The 24,858-nt window shown below is 45.6% G+C and overlaps 2 protein-coding genes across 2 annotated transcripts in view; one reads left to right on the top strand and one right to left on the bottom strand.

Moving 5' to 3' along the window:
• The window catches only part of FANCL (FA complementation group L), a 61,111-nt gene extending 50,915 nt beyond the window's left edge, over positions 1–10,196 (top strand). Inside the window, exons 9-14 of the mRNA XM_038751183.1 lie at positions 3,457–3,540; positions 5,037–5,082; positions 5,169–5,250; positions 6,189–6,305; positions 8,684–8,755; positions 9,468–10,196. Coding sequence (XP_038607111.1) covers positions 3,457–3,540; positions 5,037–5,082; positions 5,169–5,250; positions 6,189–6,305; positions 8,684–8,755; positions 9,468–9,491 — 425 coding nt within the window. The 3' untranslated portion in view covers positions 9,492–10,196. The remainder of the gene's footprint in view (positions 1–3,456; positions 3,541–5,036; positions 5,083–5,168; positions 5,251–6,188; positions 6,306–8,683; positions 8,756–9,467) is intronic.
• VRK2 (VRK serine/threonine kinase 2) overlaps positions 9,565–24,858 on the bottom strand; it is a 77,882-nt gene continuing 62,588 nt past the window's right edge. Inside the window, exons 11-13 of the mRNA XM_038751835.1 lie at positions 23,733–23,890; positions 14,453–14,611; positions 9,565–9,941 (exon numbers count right to left, since the gene is read on the bottom strand). Of these exons, the coding sequence (XP_038607763.1) occupies positions 9,585–9,941; positions 14,453–14,611; positions 23,733–23,890 (674 nt within the window). The 3' untranslated portion in view covers positions 9,565–9,584. The remainder of the gene's footprint in view (positions 9,942–14,452; positions 14,612–23,732; positions 23,891–24,858) is intronic.

The raw sequence follows: 24,858 nt of genomic DNA, 5'->3' as shown, positions 1-24,858 counted from the left end.
ACTAAGCGCTTGGGAAGTACAAATTGGCAACATATAGAGACAGTCCCTACCCAACAGTGGGCTCACAGTCTGAAAGGGGGAGACGGAGAACAAAACCAAACATAGTAACAAAATAAAATAAATAGAATAGATATGTACAAGTAAAATAAATAAATAAATAGAGTAATAAATACGTACAAACATATATACATATATGCAGGTGCTGTGGGGAAGGGAAGGAGGTAAGATGGGGGGGGATGGAGGGGGGACGAGGCGGAGAGGAAGGCAACACATAGAGACGGTCCCTACCCAACAGTGGGCTCACAGTCTAGAAGGGGGAGACAGAGAACAAAACAAAACATATTAACAGAATAAAATAAATTGAATAAATATGTACAAGTAAAATAAATAAATAGAGTAATATTTACCATCCCTTATAAATAATAATAATAATAAATTTATTCTTTATTATTAATAAATAATAATATTTATTATGATCCCTCCCAGCCCGGCCTCAATGGGAAAGGGTCCTCTGCCGTACCCCGACTCGTTCCCGTAGGTTTTCTACACTTCCTGCCTTGTGTCTTCCTTTCATTCAGTCGCATTTATTGAGTGCTTACTGTGTGCTGAGCACTGTACTAAGCACTCGGAAAATACAGTCCAGCAATAAAGAGAACAATCCCTGCTCACACCGGGTTTACCATTTAGAAGACTGTATATAGCCAGTTAACTGGCTATATGAGAGAGAGGGAGAGAGAAAGAAAGAGAGGGAGGATGTGTGGAGGTGGGAGTAAATATTGCAAATTAGCCAGGTTTGATGTGTGCTTTTTTGCACAGGTGATAAGACTATTTGACCTTTTTTGGATAATTTTACTCCCCTTCTGGCGGATGGCTTATATATGTATACATGTGCACCTGTATATATGTATATATGTTTGTACATATTTATTACTCCATTTATTTATTTATTTATTTTATTTGTACATATCTATTCTATTTATTTTATTTTGTTAGTATGTTTGGTTTTGTTCTCTGTCTCCCCCGTTTAGACTGTGAGCCCACTGTTGGGTAGGGACTGTCTCTATGTGTTGCCAATTTGTACTTCCCAAGCGCTTAGTACAGTGCTCTGCACATAGTAAGCGCTCAATAAATACGATTGATGATGATGATGATGATGGCTTCCATAGAGGAGCTTGACTCTCCCAGGGCTCACCCTTCCTCCTTCTTTCACTTGCCTTTTCTACGGTCCGGCGCCGGCGTGCTTTCCCTCCCGCTCCGTCCACTCCTGACCCTCCCTCCTCTGGACCCCTCCAGGATCCGCTTCTCACCAAGCCCAGGGAAAGATAAGTTAACTCTGCTCCTGCGGCTAAATAAAGCTGATTTTGCAACGCAGCAAAGCAGCACCCGCTGCTAAAAGGTTAATATGGGGCTTGTGCTCAAAGTAGAGAATTAGTGTGATTTTGATTAGTCATTCATTCATTCATTCAATCGTTTTTATTGAGCGCTTACTGGGTGCAGAGCACTGTACTAAGTGCTTGGGAAGTCCAAGTTGGCAACATAGAGAGACGGTCCCTACCCAACAGCGGGCTCACAGTCTAGAAGGGGGAGACACAGAACAAAACGAAACATATTAACAAAATAAAATAAATAGAATAAATATATACATATGTACATGTATACATATTACCTCCTTCCCTTCCCCACAGCACCTGTATATATGTATATATGTTTGTACGTATTACTCTATTTATTTTACTTGTACATATTCTATTTATTTTATTCTGTTAATATGTTTTGTTTTGTTCTCTGTCTCCCCATTCTAGACTGTGAGCCCACTGTTGGGTAGGGACCGTCTCTATATGTTGCCAACTTGTACTTCCCAAGCGCTTAGTACAGTGCTCTGCACACAGTAAGTGCTCAATAAATACGATTGAATGAATGAATATGTATATATGTATATATATACATATATATGTGTGTATATGTATTTATATACATATATATGTGTGTATATGTATATATATACATATATGTGCATATGTATATATACATATATGTGTATATGTATATATATATACATATGTGTGTATGTGTATATATACATATATGTGTATATGTATATATACATATATATGTGTGTATATATATGTATATATACATATATGTGTGTGTATATATATGTGTATATATATGTGTATGTATGTGTGTGTGTGTGCATATATATATATATATGTATATATGTATATATGTATATATATGTATGTATGTATATAATCAGACTGCAGAGATCCCTCCGTTCACATCTGGAAAGAAAGGAGGGGTTTTCATTTTTCATCTCTTCCATCTTGGTGATTTTAATATCCCTACATCTCATCTCTTGTCCCTTCGTTTGTTTTCTCGTGGAAGGAAACACCATACTTTTGTTTTGGAAGCAGTGATTGTTTCCATGAAGCGTTTTGGGAGCATTAAACCCTCTGCCCTGTGGATGGACCATCCCAGAGCCGATTCATTGCTCGGGTTACAGAATCAATCAATCAATCAGTGCTATTTATTGAGCTCTTTCTGTGTGCCGAGAACCAGACTAAGCCCTTGGGAAGTGCAATATAATAACTGGAAGACGTGATCCCTACCCACAAGAAGCTTGCGGTCTTCAGAACCACCCCAACAAGCGGCGTGGCCTAATAGGTAGCACAAGGGCCTGGTTTAAATTCCAGCCCCGCCACTCGTCTGTTGTGTGACCTTGGGCAAGTCACTTCACTTTGTTGTGCCTCGACTCTAAAATGGGGATTGGAACTGTGAACCCCACGTGGGACAACCTGATTATCTTGCATCTCCGCTAGCACTTAGAACAGTGCTTGGCACATAATAAGCGCTTAACAAATACCATTATTATTATTATTATTATTATTATTATTATTATTAATTGAGGCCTTCCCCCACACTTAATACAGTGCTTTGCGCCCAGTAGGCAGTCAGTAAATACCAATGAGCCGCCCCATCATTCATTTCCTGGGATTATAATGCCTGTCAAGGTTTCAGATGAAGAAACTCATCCCTTTATCTCATTCCCGATCCTTTTACTGTCTCCTACAGTCCTGGGAATAGGATGGCTCCAGTCCCTCACCCCCAAGCATTCAAAATTGGTGTTTCTCAGTCCTAGCCCATGGGTCTGTCTGACTTGAAGACTTAATTCTCTTCTTACAGACGGAGTAGCATTTTGTTTATGGAAACATTACCTCTTAGATGAGGTCATTTTTTTTCCAGCCTAAATTGCGGTTAATTCTATTATTTTTTCTCAAGCCCTAATGCTTTTAAAATTAGAACTGTGCCCTAAATAATACTTTTAATAATTTCTGTAAATCTAATTTCAAGAAGTATTCAGTTCAATTTTTTTTTAAATACGTGAAGACGGCTGACGGCATTGTAACTTCTTAATTTCTTAGCGTTTCCTCGTCTCTTTCTCTCTCTGTCTCGCAGGAAATAACGCTTCGATAAATATCGAGGTGGATCCCAGGCATCCCACAATGCTTCCCGACTGCTTCTTCCTCGGCGCCGACCACGGTGAGGCATCTCATCCTTTTTTTTAGGTCATTTCGGCCCCCCTCTTTGAAAATCAGAACCTCACAGTCCGAACCGCAGCATCGAAGTCCCGACTTCTGACTAAAATTTACAGATGGTTCTACGTGTTATGGCCGGATCTCGCGGCCCAAAGCGGCCACGTGAGCAAACCCGACTCGGAAGGCCTTTCCAGCTGGAAATTTCAGTCTTGAGCAATGACATGACATGTTTCTGCCTGCGAGGAGACCCTGCGGGAGGAAGAGGGAGGCCAGCTGTACTCTTTTTGGACGCCTCACTTTTCATTCATGCATGTCATACGTGTCTCTGCCATTCAATCAGCCAGTCTCCTAAATTAGCACCATATCAGATTCTGAAAAATTAATAATAATAATAATAATAGTAACGATAATCATTGTGGTATTTGTTAAGTGCTTGCTAGATGCCAGGCACTGTACTAAACGCTGGAGTTAGATACAAGATAATCGGTTGGACAGAATCCCTGTCCCACACAGGGGCTCACACTCGTAATCCCCAGTTGACAGATGAGGCGACTGAGGCGCGGAGAAGTTAAACGACTTGCCTAAGGTCACACAGTAGACAAGTGGCCGAACCGGGATTAGAACTCAGCTCCTTCTGACCCTTCTCACCCAGGCCCGCGCTCTATCCACTAGGCCACGCTAGTGGCGGCGCATTACAAAACTACTCAACTTGTACTTCCCAAGCGCTTAGTACAGCGCTCTGCACACAGTAAGGCGCTCAATAAATATGATTGAATGAATGAATGGAGAGAAACCCCAAAGACTCAAGAAAACCAAATATTGATAGACGTTGATGTGAATAATTGTCATGGTGATTCATCTGCTTGTTTGATTTCTCATCGCTAAGCCTTAATAATTTTGCAGAGGTTAAAATTATTCAAATTATTGTTTTTCTCCCCCATTGCTGGGCATTATTCTAATGCTTATTTATGAGTCTTCTGTTAGTAGTTCGCATCTCATATCTAACGCAGCACTTAACGCATGCTTGACATGCAGTAAGCACTTTATGATTATTTTCTTTCATTTGTAGTAGAAGCCTGATCGCGGTCAGGGAGAGGGACCACGCCACATCTCACTTCTTGAGAAGCAGCGTGGCTCAGTGGGAAGAGCCCGGGCTCGGGAGTCAGCGGTCATGGGTTCTAATCCCGGCTCCGCCAACTGTCAGCCGTGTGACTTTGGGCAAGTCACTTCACTTCTCCGGGCCTCAGTTACCTCATCTGTAAAATGGGTGAGCCCCACCGTGGGACAACCTGACCGCCTTGTAACCTCCCCAGCGCTTAGAACAGTGCTTTGCACATAGTAAGCGCTTAATAAAGGCCATCATTATTATCTCACAACCTTACCTTGAATCTACTCCAGCGCTTAACAAGCGCCATAGTGACGCAGAACTCCTCAAGTCGGCAGTTGAGCTTTCCTTCAACTTCTCCCTCTGAAATGAACCCAAACTTTTCTTTTTGTTAGTGGTGAATCCCCTCGGATTTAAGCTGAGCGAGAATATCCATCTTTGGTAAGTTTCTTCGCTGCACAATTGTGGTTCATTTCCTTTACTTTCCCAGACGAAGACGCTAAACCGTTTTCCCCTTTCACATTCAGGGATCCGGCAAACAGCCTCCTGCAGAATTTGAAAGATGTTTTGGAAATGGATTTTCCATCCCGAGCTACCCTGGAAAAATCCGTATGTTGGTCTGTCAACTTCTCTGCACACGGTCTGAATAGTGGGGATTAATGAAAGTCTCTTAGGTTCTTAATATCTGCCAGAGGAGCAGAAAAAAGGCCAGAAAAGGTGGTAATTGGAGGGCTCTTATAACAAAGATTTCTGAACTGCAAGCAACAGTTGCATCAAAGAACTTGTTAACCTTTGAGTGGTGGTTAGAAGCACACTTTTTTCCATGGTCTCCATAGCAGTAAGGTGATTAATAACGGGCATCATTATTATTAAAAGTGAGGGGAAAGGTCCAGAGTAGCTAATGAGATGTTTAGATTTTCTGCACAATCCTCTTACGATGACAGAAATAAAGTTCCAATTAGCCAGGTAGAATGGCTACTGAAGGAGAGAGCAAAGGAGGCATCCCAGCAAGGATAGACACCGCTAGGTCGTGCAAATAAACCGGGAATTGATTTCTGACAGAGCTATTACGGTAGTGGACTGCCAGGCGGCTTTTTTCATTTAGATGGGGAATTCTGGAGCCCCACAGCTGACGGCGGATATCGAACACCCCCGCCTCGGCAGCGGACAGACGAACGTTTGTCGCGTTACACGCTCCGCTCCGGCGGAGTAAGGAAGCCTGTTTCAGTGGGGCGGGGGTGACGGACTGCGTATGTGCATTGATTAAGCCAAAAAACGCAAGCGGACGTGACGAAATGACGGTTATACTGTCTTCTTACCCATTTGCCTTAAAAAGGGTGTTTAAAGCTAACCTCAAACAGGTAGCGAGTTGCCCAAACAAATCAAGTCCTGTCAACTGAAGAATTCGTTCCCCCGCTAGATCGCAAGGTGCTTGAGGGCAGAGATTGTGCCTGCTGATCCTGTTGTCCTCTCCCAAGCGGTCAGTACGTTGCCCCCCGTCCCCGATAAGACGCGAATGTGCCCCTGACTGATTCGTTCATTTGAAGGAGTTCACCATGGACTGTGGGATTTGTTATGCTTACCGACTGGATGGGGCCGTTCCTGACCACGTGTGTGACAACGCCAAGTGTGGCCAACCCTTCCACCAAGCCTGCTTACATGAGGTAATTTCTCTCAAGAGCGCAGCGGGAATCAGCCGTCACCCTCTAGATAATAATAATAATAATTATGTTGTTTGTTAAGCGTTTACTATGTGCCAAGCACCGAGCGCTGTTCTGAGCACTAGATCTCGTCTCAGAACTGCTGGCCGTTGGCGGTGGATTGGAGCAGCGTGGCCTAGGGGCAAAACCCGGGCTTTGGGAGCCAGAGGACCTGGGTTCTAATCCTGGCTCTGCCACTTGTCTGCTGTGGGACCTTAGACAAGTCACTTAGCTTCTCTGTGCCTCAGTTACCTCGTCTGTAAGATGGAGATTAAGACTGCGAGCCCCACGTGGGACTACCTGATTACCTTGTATCTACCCCAGCGCTTAGAACAGTGCTTGGCACATAGTAAGCACTTAACAAATACCATTATTATTATTATTGGGTGGACCTTTCAGTTCTATTTATTTCCCCCTTCTCCTGGTAGAAATAGCAGTGCTTAGCAGAGCGAGATTGACAGCAGAGAGGCAGAGGGGGAAAGATGAGAAGGGCCTGGGTAATCTGTAAACTGGATTACCACTGTGGGGAAAATCACGAGTGTATGGGATTTGGGGAAGAGCATTGATTTTTTTTTTATAATGGTATTTATTTATTTATTTATTTTACTTGTACATTTTTATTCTACTTATTTTATTTTGTTAATATGTTTTGTTTTGTTCTGTGTCTCCCCCTTCTAGACTGTGAGCCCACCGTTGGGTAGGGACCGTCTCTATATGTTGCCAACTTGGACTTCCCAAGCGCTTAGTCCAGTGCTCTGCACACAGTAAGCGCTCAATAAATACGATTGAATGAATGAATGAATGAATGAAGCACTGACTGTGTCATGCACTAAGTGCTGGGGTAGATACACCTTTATCAGAATGGACACAGTCCCTGTCCCACCTGGGACTCAATAAGAGGGAGTAATAATATAATAATAATAATGATAATAATAATGGCATTTATTAAGCGCTCACTATGTGCAAAGCACTGTTTTAAGCGCTGGGGAGGTTACAAGGTGATCAGGTTGTCCCACGGGGGGGCTCACAGGCTTAATCCTGCGACCGGAGGCGTTTCTAATGGCGAAAGGCGTCGTGTGTCCATCGCGGCCCAAATCCTCCGAGATCCAAGTGAGCGGCTGGCCTGCAAAGCCATCTTTGGGCACTTCAGGGGGCCCCAGAAAGCAGGCCCTTCTGCTCTCATGTGGGTACTTGGACGCACTTGTCAGCTGTGTGACTTTGGGCAAGTCACTTCACTTCTCTGGGCCTCAGTTACCTCCTCTGTAAAATGGGGATGAAGACGGTGAGCCCCGCTGGGGGCAACCTGATCACCTTGTAACCCCCCAGCACTTGGAACAGTGCTTCATTCATTCATTCATTCATTCCGTCGTATTTATTGAGCGCTTACTGTGTGCAGAGCACTATACTAAGCGCTTGGGAAGTAGACTTTTAGACTGTGAGCCCACTGTTGGGTAGGGACTGTCTCTATATGTTGCCAATTTGTACTTCCCAAGCGCTTAGTACAGTGCTCTGCACATAGTAAGCGCTCAATAAATACGATTGATGATGAAGTGTGACATTGGGCAAGTCACTTCACTTCTCTGGGCCTCAGTTACCTCCTCTGTAAAATGGGGATGAAGACTGTGAGCCCCCCGTGGGGCAACCTGATCACCTTGTAAGCTCCCCAGCGCTTAGAACAGTGCTTTGCACATAGTAAGCGCTTAATAAATGCCATCATTATTATTAATCCCCATTTTATGGATGAGGTAACTGAGACCCAGAGAAGTGAAGTGACTTGCCCACAGTCACACAGCTGACAAGTTAGGGAGCTGGGATTAGAACCCGTGACCTCTGACTCCACGCTGCTTCTCTGGGCCAAAAGCAGTGCAGCGAGGAGCATCATGACCGAGGTAGAGCAAGGGCTTGGGAGGGAGAAAGACCTGGGTTCTAATCCTGGCTCTGCCACTTATCTGCTGTGTGACCCTGGGGCAAGCCACTTTACGTTTCTATGCCTCAATTATCTCATATGTAAAGTGGGGATTAAGACTACAACCCCTGGAAATACTCTCATTTGCCAGCCACCCCCAAGGTTTGCGTGGCTTTTTGTGATCAAAACTGATCCCGCAGAATATCAGTGGAGTTTTTTATTTATTTGATGCCAGCTTGTGTAGACGTTTAGCATAGTCTGTCTTTCCCGTCATCTGAGCCTGGAAGGGTTGGAGTGGGAGGCCCATTCCAGGACACCGCAGTAGACCTGTGGGAAGATTTTCAGCGTTTGCTCCCGCCCTGCTCCATTTGCCCCAGAGATCAGGCACCACTTAAATTCCTTTTTTCTTCTATTTTTTTTTTTTTCATCTTGACAGTGGTTGAGAGGCCTATTGTCCAGCAGGCAGAGTTTCAACATCATCTTTGGTGAATGTCCATATTGCAGCAAGGTAGGGAAGTGAGAAAATCCATTTGATTGTGCCTTTCTGAACATCCTGAAGTAGTGCTGGATTAGAAAATTCCATTTTCAAAAACAGCAAAACTACCCTTAGCGGATGGTACCTGAAAACTGCTTTGGAAAAGTGCATTTTTGATTTAGTGAAATGCTAGAATGAAGAGAGAGACAGAGATTTATGGTGATTTTTGAGCATTAGTGCCTAGATTTTTTTTAAAAAAACACCTCTTCCGGATTTCACATAAAAGCTAGAACTTATAGATCTAGCTGTTTTCTCTCAAATGTAAATATCACTTCACTTCCTCTCCCCCTCTCCATCCCCCAGCCTTACCTTCTTCCCTTCCCCACAGCACCTGTATATATGTATATATGTTTGTACGGATTTATTACTCTATTTTACTTGTACATATCTATTCTATTTATTTTATTTTGTTAATATGTTTGGTTTTGTTCTCTGTCTCCCCCTTCTAGACTGTGAGCCCACTGTTGGGTAGGGACCATCTCTACACGTTGCCAACTTGTACTTCCCAAGCGCTTAGTACAGTGCTTTGCACACAGAAAGTGCTCAATAAATACGATTGATTGATTGTAACTAGACATTTTATTCTTCAATGTCCATACGGTCCCTGTATAAAAGTTTGGGGGAATAAATAAACGGATCTCTAGGCTAAATTCATGGTATTTTACTACTCTTCTTCTCTTCCAAGCCAATTACACTGAAAATGCCTTAGGGGAAACCCTGAAACAAGAACTTTAAAAATGCCCGAGGAGAAGTGGGGGGAAATTGAGACAATAAACAGGCGGCATTTCACCTGGGAGCGACATCAAAGATAGGCCAGAGAGAGAAAGATTAAAAGCAAAAGAAGAACTATGACTACGCTATAGCGAAACACGTCGGCCTCGGCCTCGTGGCTGAAACCCGGTTGAGGCGGTGAGGGCCGCAGACGCGGGGAATCGCTGCTGCTTCTGTAGGGAGTCGCCTTCTTCTCAAGATCAACCACACTCCCCCACGCAGAAGAGGACGTGGACCGAAAACGCCTGGACTTGGCAAATGAATTCGGACTGGGACAATCCTGATTCGGCTCCGGGAGACAGCGCGGAGAATGAGTTTGGCCGACTGGAGCTGGGACCCTCGCAACTTTCCAATAATCTCGGGGCCCCGGGGGCGTCGGCAGCGGGTTCTGTGGAAGAAGAAAACCCATGTTGTTAGAAGCCTCTTTCGCCGCCCCGCTTCAGATTCGCATACGCCACGTCCCGTGCCACTGACTCCACCGTTTTACCCCAAGATTTAGTCAGAATTTCTGCAGGAAAAGCGCCAGAGACTTCAGGCATTTCTAGGTACTGGTCTCCGTGTGCCGATTTGTACTTTACGTGAAGTTGCGTTACTTTTAAATGCCGCCTTTGACTAGACATCTCCTAAATCATTTTTTGGGAGGGAGGATGCAAAATAAATTTCTAAAGGAAGTCCGTGTTGAAGCGTGTTTTCTGGTACGTGGATCAGTAATACGGCCCAAACCGTTTACTTTTTCAATCCAGATTGTGGAAGTAGCTATAGACGTTGGTGCATTGGGTTCCACAAAAATAAGATCGAGACATGTGGACTGAAGCAGTGGGGTCTAATAATAATAATAATGATGGCATTTATTAAGCGCTTACTATGTGCAAAGCACTGTTCTAAACGCTGGGGTAGATACAAGGTAATCAGGTTGTCCCACATGGGGCTCACAGTCTTAATCCCCATTTGACAGATGAGGGAACTGAGGCAGAGAGAAGTGAAGTGACTTGCCCAAAGTCACACAGCTGGCAATTGGCGGAGCCGGGATTTGAACCCATGACCTCCGACTCCAAAGCCCGGGCTCTTTAGTGGAAGGAACACGGACCTGGGTTCTAATCCCAGCTCCGCCCCTTCATCATCATCAATCGTATTTATTGAGCGCTTACTATGTGCAGGGCACTGTACTAAGCGCTTGGGAAGTACAAATTGGCAACATATAGAGACAGTCCCTACCCAGCAGTGGGCTCACAGTCTAAAAGGGGGAGACAGAGAACAAAACCAAACATACTAACAAAATAAAATAAATGGAATAGATATGTACAAATAAAATAAATTAAGAAATAGAGTAATAAATATGTACAAACATATATACATATATACAGGTGCTGTGGGGAAGGGAAGGAGGTAAGATGAGGGGGAAAAGCGAGCCCCTTGCCCGCTGTGTGACCTTGGACAAGTCACTTCACTTCTCTGTGACTCAGTTGCCTCATTGGTAAAATGGAGATTAAGACTGTGAGCCCGACGTGGACTTTATCCAACCTGATTATCTCGTCTCTCCCCCAGCCTGGCACATTTTTGTCTTATGCCGTCGAGTCGTTTCCAACCCGTAGCGACACCACGGACTCTTTTAGGCTGTGAGCCCACTGTTGGGTAGGGACTGTCTCTATATGTTGCCATCTTGTACTTCCCAAGCGCTTAGTACAGTGCTCTGCACACAGTAATCGCTCAATAAATACGATTGATTGATTGATTAATCTGTCCCAGAACGCCCCGCTCTCCATCTGCAATCGTTCCGGTAGTGGATCCAAAGAATTTTCTTGGAAAAAATCCGGAAGTGGTTGACCATTGTCACCTTCCGCGCGGTAAACCTGATTCTCCGTCCTCGACTCTCTCTCGACTCTGCTGCCCATCATGGGTGAGCCTTGACTTTTAGCAGATTGCTTTCCACTCCCTAGCCACTGCCCACGCTAGGAATGGAAACTCTCCAGGTGCGACCCTGAGAGGGGAGCCTGGCACATAGTAAACTTTAACAAATACCATTAAAAAAACTCCCCAAACTATCCCAGCTGGATGGGCTACCAAATATCCACATTTATTATCTTAGTGCATAGAATCTAGGCAAGTGGCAAACTCCATCCTTCCACTGTTCTGTTCCTCCTCTTCCCCACTCTCTCCCCCTTCCTTAATAATGGCATTTATTAATAATAGACTGTGAGCCCACTGTTGGGTAGGGACTGTCTCTATATGTTGCCAATTTGTACTTCCCAAGCGCTTAGTACAGTGCTCTGCACATAGTAAGCACTCAATAAATACGATTGATGATTAATAATGGCATTTATTAAGCGCTTACTATGTGCAAAGCACTGTTCCTTCTTTCCCTTTTCCCATCCTCTAGTACCACTTGAAAGTAAACTGGAGCTTCTAAGTCGGGCACACAATGCTTGAATTCTAGGAAAGATCTACATGTGTTTCCCACTTGCCCTTTGTGGTAGGACAAACCAAAGGGAATTTTCCACTAGCAGGATCCAAATTATCCAGTTTGAATTTGTCCATCAGGTCCACATGGGCTGGGGAAAACCCCTGCAATGGTGTCAGACTAATCCATATCTCTAACAAACGCTTAGTACAGCGCTCTGCACACAGCGTTCAATAAATACGATTGAGGGAACGGATGAAGTTACAGCTGATGGTGTCGCCTTCCCGTAGTCAGGTCATTCCCACTTCCTACTTGTTCCTACTCGGTTCCTACTTGTTCAAGGCAAATTTCTCTCTTTCCTTCGGAAAAAAAGATTTAAAAACAGTGTTACCGATTGTTGAGACCCCGGTCCAGCTGAACGCTAGCAAGTCAGTTTCATGTGCATCTTAGAGCCAGTTGGACCCTCATTCCCACACAAAATTTCCCCTCTACCCTAAGGATAGAAAAGAGGTTCAAGAAGCAGGGGAGGGGGGGACATAAAAGAATCACAATTTGGAACCATTTTTCAGCAGTTGTGTACCCGAATTAAGCAGGTTAAATACAGATCCCTTTTATGATGCTTTTCTTTACTTATGGTCCCATAGGGGATCTTCCAGCTACATGTCTGCACAGCAGAAAGTGAGGAGTTTAAACCCCAAGTTTCATCCAAAACAGCCTGTTTTCCTGTAAACGATCCCTAATTACCCAGGGAGTCCTGCTACATCATCAATCGTATTTATTGAGCGCTTACTGTGTGCAGAGCACTGTACTAAGCGCTTACGGCAACAGCAGGCTTCCCTTTTGGGCAGGGGATCACGTCTACTACCTCTGTGCTATTGGACTCTCCCAAGCACTTACTACAGTGCTCTGCAAACGGTAAATGCTCAATAAATACCACTGCATTGATTGACTCTGGGATTCATCCTCATCTATTCTCAGTCCCTAAAGCACCTAATAGTTCAATGGTGACTGGGAAATTTTCAGGACATTTCATTTTTTTTTTTTTTTGATGGCATTTATTAAGCGCTTACTATGTGCAAAGCACTGTTCTAAGTGCTGGGGAGGTTACAAGGTGATCAGGTTGTCCCACGGGGGGCTCACAGTCTTCATCCCCATTTTACAGATGAGGGAACTGAGGCCCAGAGAAGTGAAGTGACTTGCCCAAAGTCACACAGCTGACAATTGGTGGAGCCGAGGTTTGAACCCATCACCTCTGACTCCAAAGCCCGGGCTCTTTCTAATCAATCAATCAATCAATCGTACTTATTGAGCACTTACTGTGTGCAGAGCACTGTACTAAGCGCTTGGGAAGTACAAGTTAGCAACATATAGAGACAGTCCCTACCCAACAGTGGGCTCTCAGTCTAAAAGAGCCACTGAGCCACGCGGCTTCTCTATGTTATGTTATGTTCTTGTCACTTCTTCATTATTTTCTTGTGACACCAAAAGAAATCAGGATAAGCCTACATGTAATATTATTATTATTACAGGACATTTCATTATGTTCTTGTCACACCAAAAGAAATCAGGGTAAGCCTACATGTAATAATAATACAAGTACTTGTATTAGTAATAAATAGTAATAATAGTACTTGTGAAGTGCTAATTTTGGGCCAAGCAGTGGGGCAGCTACAAGTTAATCCGGCTGGACGCAGTCCCTGTCCCACGTGGGACGCGTAGTCTTAATCCCCATTTTACAGATGAAGGCTGGACGCAGACCCTGTCCCACGTGGGACTCATAGTCTTAATCCCCATTTTACAGATGAAGGAGCTGAGGCCCAGAGACGTGAAGAGCCAGGGTTAGAACCCTGGTCCTAATGGTTGGACCCTAATGGACCCCTTCCCAGACTGAGCCCCTTCCTTCCTCTCCCCCTCGTCCCCCTCTCCATCCCCCGCATCTTACCTCCTTCCCTTCCCCACAGCACCTGGATATATGTATATATGTCTGTAATAATAATCATAATGACGGCATTTATTAAGCACTTACTATGTGCAAAGCACTGTTCTAAGCGCTGGGGAGGTTACAAAGTGATTAGGTTGCCCCATGGGGGGGGCTCACAGTCTTCATCCCCATTTTACAGATGAGGGAACTGAGGCCCAGAGAAGTGAAGTGACTTGCCCAAAGTCACACAGCTGACAGATGGCGGAGCCGGGATTTGAACCCATGACCTCTGACTCCAAAGCCCGGGCTCTTTCCCACTGAGCCACGCTGCTTCAAAATATGTTTGGACATATTTATTACTCTATTTTATTTTGTTAGTATGTTTGGTTTTGTTCTGTCTCCCCATTTAAGACTGTGAGCCCACGGTTGGGTAGGGACTGTCTCTAGATGTTGCCAACTTGGACTTCCCAAGCGCTTAGTCCAGTGCTCTGCACACAGTAAGCGCTCAATAAATACGATTGATTGATTGATTGATGACTCCCAAATTCAGCGCTAAGCAGGGGCCCAGTCCCTCTCTCACCCAGCAAGGTGTTTCCCAGTCGATGGGTCCGGCCGGCTTCTCCTCCCTTGGTTGTCCAGCGTTCCCGTGACCGGAACATCCTCCATCCGTCCCCTTGCCCGGCACCGGTGCGGTCCGCCTTCCCGCCGGCATTGGAGAGTCGCCGAGTGGACGGCCCACCTGGGGAAGCCACAGGAAAATGCCCTCGAGCCCAAACCGTCCCCCGTTTCCGACCCCGGCGAAGCCCCCGCTCAGAAGGCCGCCGGCCGCCGCTCTGCACGCAGTAAGCGCTCAATAAATACAACTGATTGATTGATTGATTGAGGAGAAAACGGTGGATAGATTGGCCGGGGACCAATTCAAGCCGGGGCCTCGAGCCCGTTCGCTTCGGCCGACGTTTCCAGAGAGGCGGTGCAGAAGATGGTCGGTCATCTAGAAGGGGATCAGAGTTCACTCATTCAATCGTATTTATTGAGCGCTTGCTGTGCGCAGACCACTGTACTGAGCGCTTGGGAAGTACAAGTCGGCAACTGAGAGAGACGGTCCCTACCCAACAACGGGCTCAGTCTAGAAGGGGGAGACAGACAATCAATCAATCAATCATATTTGAGCGCTTACTGAGTGCACAGCACCGTACTAAGTGCTTGGGAAGTACAAGTCGGCAACTAAGAGAGACATCCCTACCCAACAACGGGCTCAGTCTAGAAGGGGGAGACAGACAATCAATCAATCAATCGTATTTATTGAGCGCTTACTGAGTGCACGGCACCGTACTAAGCGCTTGGGAAGTACAAGTCAGCAACTAAGAGAGATGGTCCCTACCCAACAACGGGCTCAGTCTAGAAGGGGGAGACAGACAATCAATCAACCAATCAACCAATCGTATTTACTGAGCGCTTACTGTGTGCACAGCACTGTACTGAGCGCTTGGGAAGTCCAAGTCGGCAACCGAGAGAGACGGTCCCTACCCAACGACGGGCTCACAGTCTAGAGGGGGAGACAGACAACAAAACAACATGTGGACCGGTGTCATCGGAATCAATTGAAATAAAGCTAGATGCCCATCATTAACAGAATAAATAGAATAGTAAATATGTACAAGTAAAATCAATAGAGTAATAAATCTGTACAAACGTATATCCAGGTGCTGTGGGGAGGGGAAGGAGGGGGCTCAGTGTGGGAGGGCCTCCTGGAGGAGGTGAGCCCTCAGTAGGGCTTTGAAGGGAGGAAGAGAGCTAGCTTGTAGCTATTGTCCTCTCCCAAGTGCTTAGTACAGTGCTCTGCACGCAGTAAGCGCTCAATAAACATGATTGACTGAGTCACGATTGACAGGAGTTCATGATTAACCTTTGGCATTAGAAGTCTTAATTAGTGGACTCCATCTGCATCTGCGCTCTTCTCCCGCGATGAGCCTAATTAATGCCAATCTCTAAAAAGAGACTGTAATCGCAACTCCCTTTTTCACACAGGCAATCCGACCTTGGGGCAAGATAGATTCATTCATTCATTCATTCATTCATTCATTCGTATTTATTGAGCGCTTACTGTGTGCAGAGCACTGTACTAAGCGCTTGGGAAGTCCAAGTCGGCAACATATAGAGACGGTCCCTACCCAACAGCGGGCTCACAATCAATCAATCAATCAATCATATTTATTGAGTGCTTACTGTGTGCAGAGCACTGTACTAAGCGCTTGGGAAGTCCAAGTCGGCAACATATAGAGACGGTCCCTACCCAACAGCGGGCTCACAATCAATCAATCAATCAATCAGTCGTATTTATTGAGCGCTTACTGTGTGCAGAGCACTGTACTAAGCGCTTGGGAAGTCCAAGTTGGCAACATCTAGAGACAGTCCCTACCCATCAGTGGGCTCACAGTCTAAAAGAGTGGGCTTACAGTGTGGAAGGAGGAGACAGACAACAAAACAGAACATGTTAACAAAATAAAATAAATAGAATAAATATGTACAAATCTGGGAAGGCCTCCTGAAGGAGGTGAACTCTCAGGAGGGCTTTGAAGGGGGGAAGAGAGCTTAGACTAAGAACATTTGAAGGAGAGTTTTGGGTTTTCTTCATGGTATTTAAGCACGGCAGTGTACTAAGCGCTCAGTAGATACACATCCCCTCCCCACAGCACCTGGATGTATGTTTGTACAGATTTATTACTCTATTGATTGTACTTGTACATATTTACTATTCTATTTATTCTGTTAATGATGGGCATCTAGCTTTATTTCTATTTATTCTGATGACACCTGTCCACAAGTTTTGTTTTGTTGTCTGTCTCCCCCTTCTAGACTGTGAGCCCGTTGTTGGGTAGGGACTGTCTCTATATGTTGCCAACTTGTACTTCCCAAGCGGTTAGTACAGTGCTCTGCACACAGTAAGCGCTCAATAAATACGACTGAATGAGTGAACTCTGATCCCGTTCTACATGACCGACTATCTTCTGCACCTCCTCTCTGGAAATACCGGCCGAAGCCAACGGGCTCGAGGCCCCGGCTTGAACTGGTCCCTGGCCAACTCCAGGGACTCCGCCACACGTCTGCTGCGTGACCTTGGGCAAGGCACTTAACTTCTCTGAGCCTCAGTGACCTCATCTGCAAAATGGGGATTAAGACTGTGAGCCCCACGTGGGACAACTTGATCACTTTGTGTTCCCCCTCAGCAGTGCTCTGCACACAGTAAGCACTTAACAAATGCCATTATTATTATTATTATTACACGCCGATCAGGTCAGGCACAGTCCCCGTCCCACAGGGATTCACAGTGTCAATCCCCATTTTGCAGGTGAAGTAACCGAGGCACCGAGAAGTGAAGTGACTCGCTCAAGATCACAGAGCAGACAAGTGGCGGCAGCCGAATTGGGAGCCGGGTGCCTCTGACCCCCGGGCCTATCCACGAGGCCTGCCTGCTCCTCAACTGGTCCCTCTCGGCCGGTGTCCCGGGGTTACCTGCTCAAGACTCAGTTGACTTCTTCGCACGTTGCCCGGGTTAATCAGTCGCAACGTCCCGGGTCCTAATCCCTGCTCCCTCCCTCCCTTCCTCCCTCCATCATCTATCTATCTATCTATCTATCTATCTATCTATCTATCTATCATGTATCTAATCTATCTATCATCTATCTATCTATCATCTATCTATCTAATCTATCTATCTATCTATCTAATCTATCTATCCAATCTATCATCTATCTATCTATCTATCTATCATCTATCTATCTAATCTATCTATATATCTAATCTATCTATCTATCTATCAATCATCTATCTATCTAATCTATCTATCTATCTATCGTTCTATCATCTATCTATCTATCTATCTATCCTACCTATCATCTATCATCTATCTATCATCTATCTATCTATCTATATCTATCTATTTAATCTATCTATCATCTATCTACCTATATCTATCTATCTATCTATATCAATCTATCTATTCTATCATCTATCTATATCTATCTATCTAATCTATCTATAATCTATCTATCATCTATCTATCTAATCTATCTATCATCTATCTATCTATCTATCTATATCTATCTATCTATATCTATCTATATCTATCTAATCTATCTATCATCTATCTATCTATATCTATCTAATCTATCTATAATCTATCTATCTATCATCTATCTATCTAATCTATCATCTATCTATCTATCATCTATCTATCTATTTTACTTGTACATATCTATTCTATTTATTTTATTTTGTTACTATGTTTGATTTTGTTCTCTGTCTCCCCCTTTTAGACTGTGAGCCCACTGTTGGGTGGGGACTGTCTCTATATGTTGCCAACTTGGACTTCCCAAGCGCTTAGTACAGTGCTCTGCACACAGTATGTGCTCAATAAATACGATTGATTGATTGGCGGGGAGGCGTGTTGGGAGGGGAGGGCACAGCGCCTGACCAGCACACAGTCTCAGCCCCAGGGAATCTTGGCGTAATCCTGGTCTCTGTCACTCAAACCCCATATTCAATCCAACACTAACTCCAGCGGGGCTCAGTGGAAAGAGCCCGGGCTTGGGAGTCAGAGGTCGGGGGTTCAAATCCCGGCTCTGCCAATTGCCAGCTGTGTGACTTTGGGCCAGTCACTTCACTTCTCTGGGCCTCAGTTCCCTCACCTGGAAAATGGGGATTAAAACTGTGAGCCCCCCATGGAACAACCTGATCACCTTGTATCCCCCCGACGCTTAGAACAGTGCTTTGCAAATGGTAAGCGCTTAACAAATACCATTATTATTATTATTATGAACAAATCCCGTCGGTGCCACCCTCACGACATCGCTAAAATCCACCCTTTCCTTTCCATCCAAACCGCTACCACATTAATACCATCGCTCATCCTCTCCTGCCTAGATTACTCTATCAGCCTCCTTGTTGACCTCCCAGCCTCCTGCCTCTCCCCACTCCAGTCCGTACTTCACCCTGCTGCCTGAATCATTGTTTTTACAAAAACGTTCAGGACACGTTACCCCGCTCCTCAAAATACTCCAGTGGCTGCCCACCCACCTCTGCATCCCACAAAAACTCCTCACCATTGGCTTTAAAGCAGTCCACCACCTTGCCCCCCTCTTACCTCACCTCACCTATACTTAGAACGACATATAGCTTGCATACTATTCATTCATTCAATCGTATTTATTGAGCGCTTACTGTGTGCAGAGCACTGGACTAAGCGCTTGGAAAGTACAAGTTGGCGACATATAGAGACGGTCCCTACCCAACAGTGGGCTCACAGTCTAGAAGTACTACCTCTACTACTTGGTGTAGTGGATAGATAACAGGCCTGCGAATCAGAAGGACCTGGGTTCTAATCCCACTCTGCCACTTTCATTCATTCATTCATTCATTCAATCATCATCATCATCATCATCATCATCAAGCGTATTTATTGAGCGCTTACTATGTGCAGAGCACTGTACTAAGCGCTTGGGAAGTACAAATTGGCAACATATAGAGACGGTCCCCACCCAACAGTGGGCTCACAGTCTAAAAGGGGAAGACAGAGAACAAAACGAAACATACTAACAAAATAAAATAAATAGAATTAGCTCAAATGACTACCGTAGAACGCAGGTGGTTTACATTTGAACTACATAACTTGGGTAGAATTACGTCCGGAGAAAAAACTTGAGAAATAACCTTCATTAAATGCTCTCCGAAATTCTGTCAACCCAAACCCACCCACCCCCCACGACCCTCCACCACTGAGCCCGCACATGTTAAATGTCAGATTTCCTGAAGTCCTCATCTTCATAAATGAATATTTACTGAGCGCCCACAGGGTGTAAAGCGCTGGGCAGAGCGCATGGCTCCCAGCTAATTTGACAGTAACTTTTTTTTGTTTTTTTCCAAGACGGAGAAGTTGAAGGATTTAATTTCCCCATGACCCACCAGTCTTTACCGCTTCTCTCTTCCTCTAATTAGTTCCAGAGTCCCCTGAAGAACAAAGAGGTAAAGGATGGCTTTGGGTTGAGTATCTCATGAGGGAGGAGCCGTGGAGAGGCAAAAGGTTTTCTGCTCTGGTCTATCCTTAAAAACCCAGTCTCGTATCATAAACATCATCCTTTCCACATTCCCGGCAGATTCCGGTGGACGGATCGCCGGCATTTTTCTAAAAGCCGGGCACTGCGGAGATGGAATTTCATGACGGCTGCTTTTATATGTCAATTAAGTTCACTAAACTGAAAAACTACCAAATTGAGAAAAAGCAGCTAAAACGAGTGTGGATTAAGTGGTGACCATTACGGTGGGCGAAAGAGAATGGCTTTTGCGTTTTGCTGCAAAAGAGATTAAAAAAAAAAAACCCACTCAAAAGTCAATCAAACTGTGAGAGAAAGTCGCCCTAATTACCAAGATCAAAATCCACCGGCTTTTTATTAAACACGAACTTGTGTTCTACCTTCCTGCACTTCGTAAATAGTGCTGACGATTGGTTAGGGGGCCTCTCGCTACGATAAAGCCTAATTGTATCATGAGAGAAAGGTGACAATCAGGAGATCATGAAAAAATTACATATTCTCCCTGGTAGTTAATTAGCCATGCAAAACCTCCTCAAACAGAGAGTCTCTTCTATTAGGAATGATTACTATGCAGCCTTACAGATGTCAATACCGCAGCCGGTCGAATACTTCTTTCCCTCCTAATTGACGGTTGTAAAGTCCGGGTGCCGAGGTTCGGCTTCCACGGAGCTAATTTATGACGAGGAGGATATTTTATGTCTTCGGTCGCGGCAGCTACAGAACTCGGCAAATCAGAACCATCTGTGCCCCGATACCTGACTCGCCATTCATCTCGCAGCCGATCAGTCACGTTGGCCTGCGTCGGGCATTCCCGGCTCCTGAGGGATCGTCGGGATCCGAGGTTCCCGAGAAATCCTGCCGACCGACGCTTCCGCCCACCACCTCCGCCCCGACCCCGACTCTGCCGGGCCGCTCTCCGTTTACAGGTTTTCAACGGGGTGGCTCGGGGCGAGACCTGAGCGGGCTGAGTACACTTCTAGACTGTGAGCCCACTGTTGGGTAGGGACCGTCTCTATATGTCGCCAACTTGGACTTCCCAAGCGCTTAGTACAGTGCTCTGCACACAGCGCTCAATAAATACGATTGAATGAATGAATGAATGAGCACACCAGGACGGCCGCTGGCTAGGAAACCTGGTCATCATCATCATCATCATCATCAATCGTATTTATTGAGCGCTTACTGTGTGCAGAGCACTGTACTAAGCGCTTGGGAAGTACAAGGTGGCAACATATAGAGACAGTCCCTACCCAACAGTGGGCTCCTAGGAAGGTGCTCAGAAACCACTCCTGTGGCCTGGAACGCCCTGCCTCCTATCAGACAGAAAACTGCTCTCACCCCCTTAATAATAATAATAATAATAATAATAATAATAATAATAATAATAATAATAATAATAATAATAGCATTATTAAGCACTTACTATGTGCAAAGCACTGTTCTAAGCGCCGGGGAGGTTACAAGGTGATCAGGTTGTCCCACAGGGGGCTCACAGTCTTAATCCCCATTTTCCAGATGAGGAAGCTGAGGCCCAGAGAAGTTAAGTGACTTAATGATGGCATTTATTAAGCGCCTACTATGTGCAAGGCACTGTTCTAAGCGCCGGGGAGGTTGCAAGGTGATCAGGTTGTCCCACAGGGGGCTCACTGTCTTAATCCCCATTTTCCAGATGAGGGAACTGAGGCCCAGAGAAGTTAAGTGACTTAATGATGGCATTTATTAAGCGCCTACTATGTGCAAAGCACTGTTCTAAGCGCTGGGGAGGTTACAAGGTGATGAGGTTGTCCCACAGGGGGCTCAGAGTCTTAATCCCCATTTTCCAGATGAGGGAACTGAGGCCCAGAGAAGTTAAGTGACTTAATGATGGCATTTATTAAGCGCCTACTATGTGCAAGGCACTGTTCTAAGCGCCGGGGAGGTTGCAAGGTGATCAGGTTGTCCCACAGGGGGCTCACTGTCTTAATCCCCATTTTCCAGATGAGGGAACTGAGGCCCAGAGAAGTTAAGTGACTTAATGATGGCATTTATTAAGCGCCTACTATGTGCAAAGCACTGTTCTAAGCGCTGGGGAGGTTACAAGGTGATGAGGTTGTCCCACAGGGGGCTCAGAGTCTTAATCCCCATTTTCCAGATGAGGGAACTGAGGCCCAGAGAAGTTAAGTGACTTAATGATGGCATTTATTAAGCGCCTACTATGTGCAAAGCACTGTTCTAAGTGCTGGGGAGGTTACAAGGTGATGAGGTTGTCCCACAGGGGGCTCAGAGTCTTAATCCCCATTTTCCAGATGAGGGAACTGAGGCCCAGAGAAGTGAAGTGGTTTGCCCAAAGTCACACAGCTGGCATTTGGCGGAGCCGGGATTTGAACCCGTGACCTCTGACTCCAAAGCCCGGGCTCTTTCCACTGAGCCGCGCTGCTTCTCTGCTGCTTCAAAGCCTTACTGAAGGCTCCTCCAAAGGGCTTCTCCCACTATCTCCGTGGCACCCTGACTTGCTCCCTTCATTCTTCCCCCTTCCCAGCCCCACGGCACTTACGTACAACTATAATGTATTTATATTTATTCATTCATTCATTCAATCGCATTTGTTGAGCACTTAATGTGTGCCGAGCACTATACTAAGCTCTTGGGAGAGTACCATTAGAGAAGCAGCGTGGCTCAGTGGAAAGAGCCCGGGCTTTGGAGTCAGAGGTCATGGGTTCAAATTCCAGCTCCGTCAACTGTCAGCTGTGTGACTTTGGGCAAGCCCCTTCACTTCTCTGGGCCTCAGTTACCTCATCTGTACAATCATCATCATCATCGTATTTATTGAGCGCTTACTGTGTGCAGAGCACTGTACTAAGCGCTTGGGAAGTACAAATTGGCAACATATAGAGTAAAATGAGGATTAAGACTGTGAGCCTCCCATGGGACAACCTTGTAACCTCCCCAGCGCTTAGAGCAGTGCTTGGCACATAGTAAGCGCTTAATAAATGTCATTATTATTATTATTATGACAACAAACGGACACATTCCTGCCCACAACGACATGTTAACGTCTCTCTTCCCCTCTAGACTGTTAGCTCATTGTGGGCCGGGGATGTGTCTGTTTATTGTCACATTGTACTCTCCCATCCATCCATCCATCAATCGCATTCATTGAGCGCTTACTGTCTGCAGAGCACTGTACTAAGCGCTTGGGAAGTCCAAGCTGGCAACAGATAGAGACGGTCCCTACCCAACAGTGGGCTCACAGTCTAGAAGGGGGAGACAGAGAACAAAACCAAACATATTAACAAAATAAAATAAACAGAACAGATATATACAAGTAAAATAAATAAATAAATGGAGTAATAAATATGTACAAACATAGATACATATCATCATCAAGCGGTTGGTTCAGTGTTTTGCACACAAAAACTGCTCAATAGATATGACTGATGAATGAACGACGGCTTGGCCCTTAATGAATTCGGCCTTTCACGAGAGGTGGGGAGAGGATGGGGGTGGCCCCGGCTCTGAGGGCCAGGTGCTGCCCACTGGGCTTCCCTCTTTGATGTGAGAGGCTGCAGGTCAAGAGGTCAGTCTTCCTCCTGGAGGGCCGACATCCAACTTGGCAGCCGAGCCCGGGGAAACGGGCAACGGACAAACCTTAGCCCCGAAAGCGCCGTGTGGGACTCCTTCGGAGACCTCAGACAACTTCCTCTGCAGGGAGAGACGAAGCGGCCAGCCAGCCCGGGCCGCTGCCCGGGAAGCGCTGGGCCTGGGCTCCGTCCACCGTTGGGGAAATCCTACCTCTCCGGGGCATCCGCAACTGGAAAACGCCAAGGGCCCGTCGGGGACAGCACAGCTTGACTTCAATCCGCCCAGCAGGATGTCCTTTAGTACTTGATACTTCGGCTTTTCCTCATAAGCTAGGCCGTGGGCACACGCCAGGAACTGGGCTATTTCGCCTGCGGAGCAGAGTTTTGCAGGAAGTGAATTCCATTAGGCGAGCACCCCGTCCGAGTTAAAAAAAATCAATCAATCGTATTTATTGAGCGCTTACTATGTGCAGAGCGCTGTACTAAGCGCTTGGGAAGGACGGGTTGGCAACATATGGAGACGGTCCCTACCCAACAGCGGGCTCACAGGCTAGAAGGGGGAGACGGACGACAAAACAAAACATATTAAAAAAAGAAAATAAACAGAATAAATATGTACGAGTAAAATCGGCAACATCTAGAGACGGTCCCTACCCAACGGCGGGCTCACGGGCTAGAAGGGGGAGACAGACGACAAAACAAAACATGTTAACAAAATAAAATGAATAGAATAAATACGTACAAGTAAAATAAATAGAGTAATAAATCTGTACAAACATATACACAAGGGATTCATTCATTCAAGCGTCTTTATTGAGCGCTGACTGTGTGCGGAGCACTGGACTGAGCGCTCGGGAAGGACTGGTCATTCATTCATTCATTCAATTGTATTTATTGAGCGTTTACTGTGTGCGGAGCATTGGACTGAGCGGTTGGGAAGGACAAGTCATTCATTCAATCGTCTTTATTGAGCGCTGACTGTGTGCAGAGCACTGTACTAAAAAAAGCCTTCCCTCCCTCCCTCTGCATTGGACCAATCTAGAAAACCAATAAATATCATTGACTGATGGGATTGCTGGACTGAAAACTCAGACCTCTTGTTGAATGGGGATTGTACACTCTGGACTGAAGCCACAGGCACACAGGGAGGGGATGAGAGGAAGCGCGGCGTTTTCCCTCCTTGTTCTGGCCTTTGGAATCTCCCAGGGGAGGAATCGATCAATTCATCGGCAGCACTTACCGTATGCCGAGCGCTGTACTATGCGCTAGGGAGAGTACAGTACAAGAGCATCAGTAGGCTCGATCGCTACCCTAGACCCCCGGCCCACGTCCTCCCC

Source organism: Tachyglossus aculeatus, chromosome 9 (genome assembly GCF_015852505.1).
Source record: "Tachyglossus aculeatus isolate mTacAcu1 chromosome 9, mTacAcu1.pri, whole genome shotgun sequence".
NCBI lineage: Eukaryota > Metazoa > Chordata > Mammalia > Monotremata > Tachyglossidae > Tachyglossus > Tachyglossus aculeatus.
The sequence above is the reverse complement of the archived record's forward strand: the minus strand, read 5'-3'. Positions and strand labels throughout refer to the sequence as shown.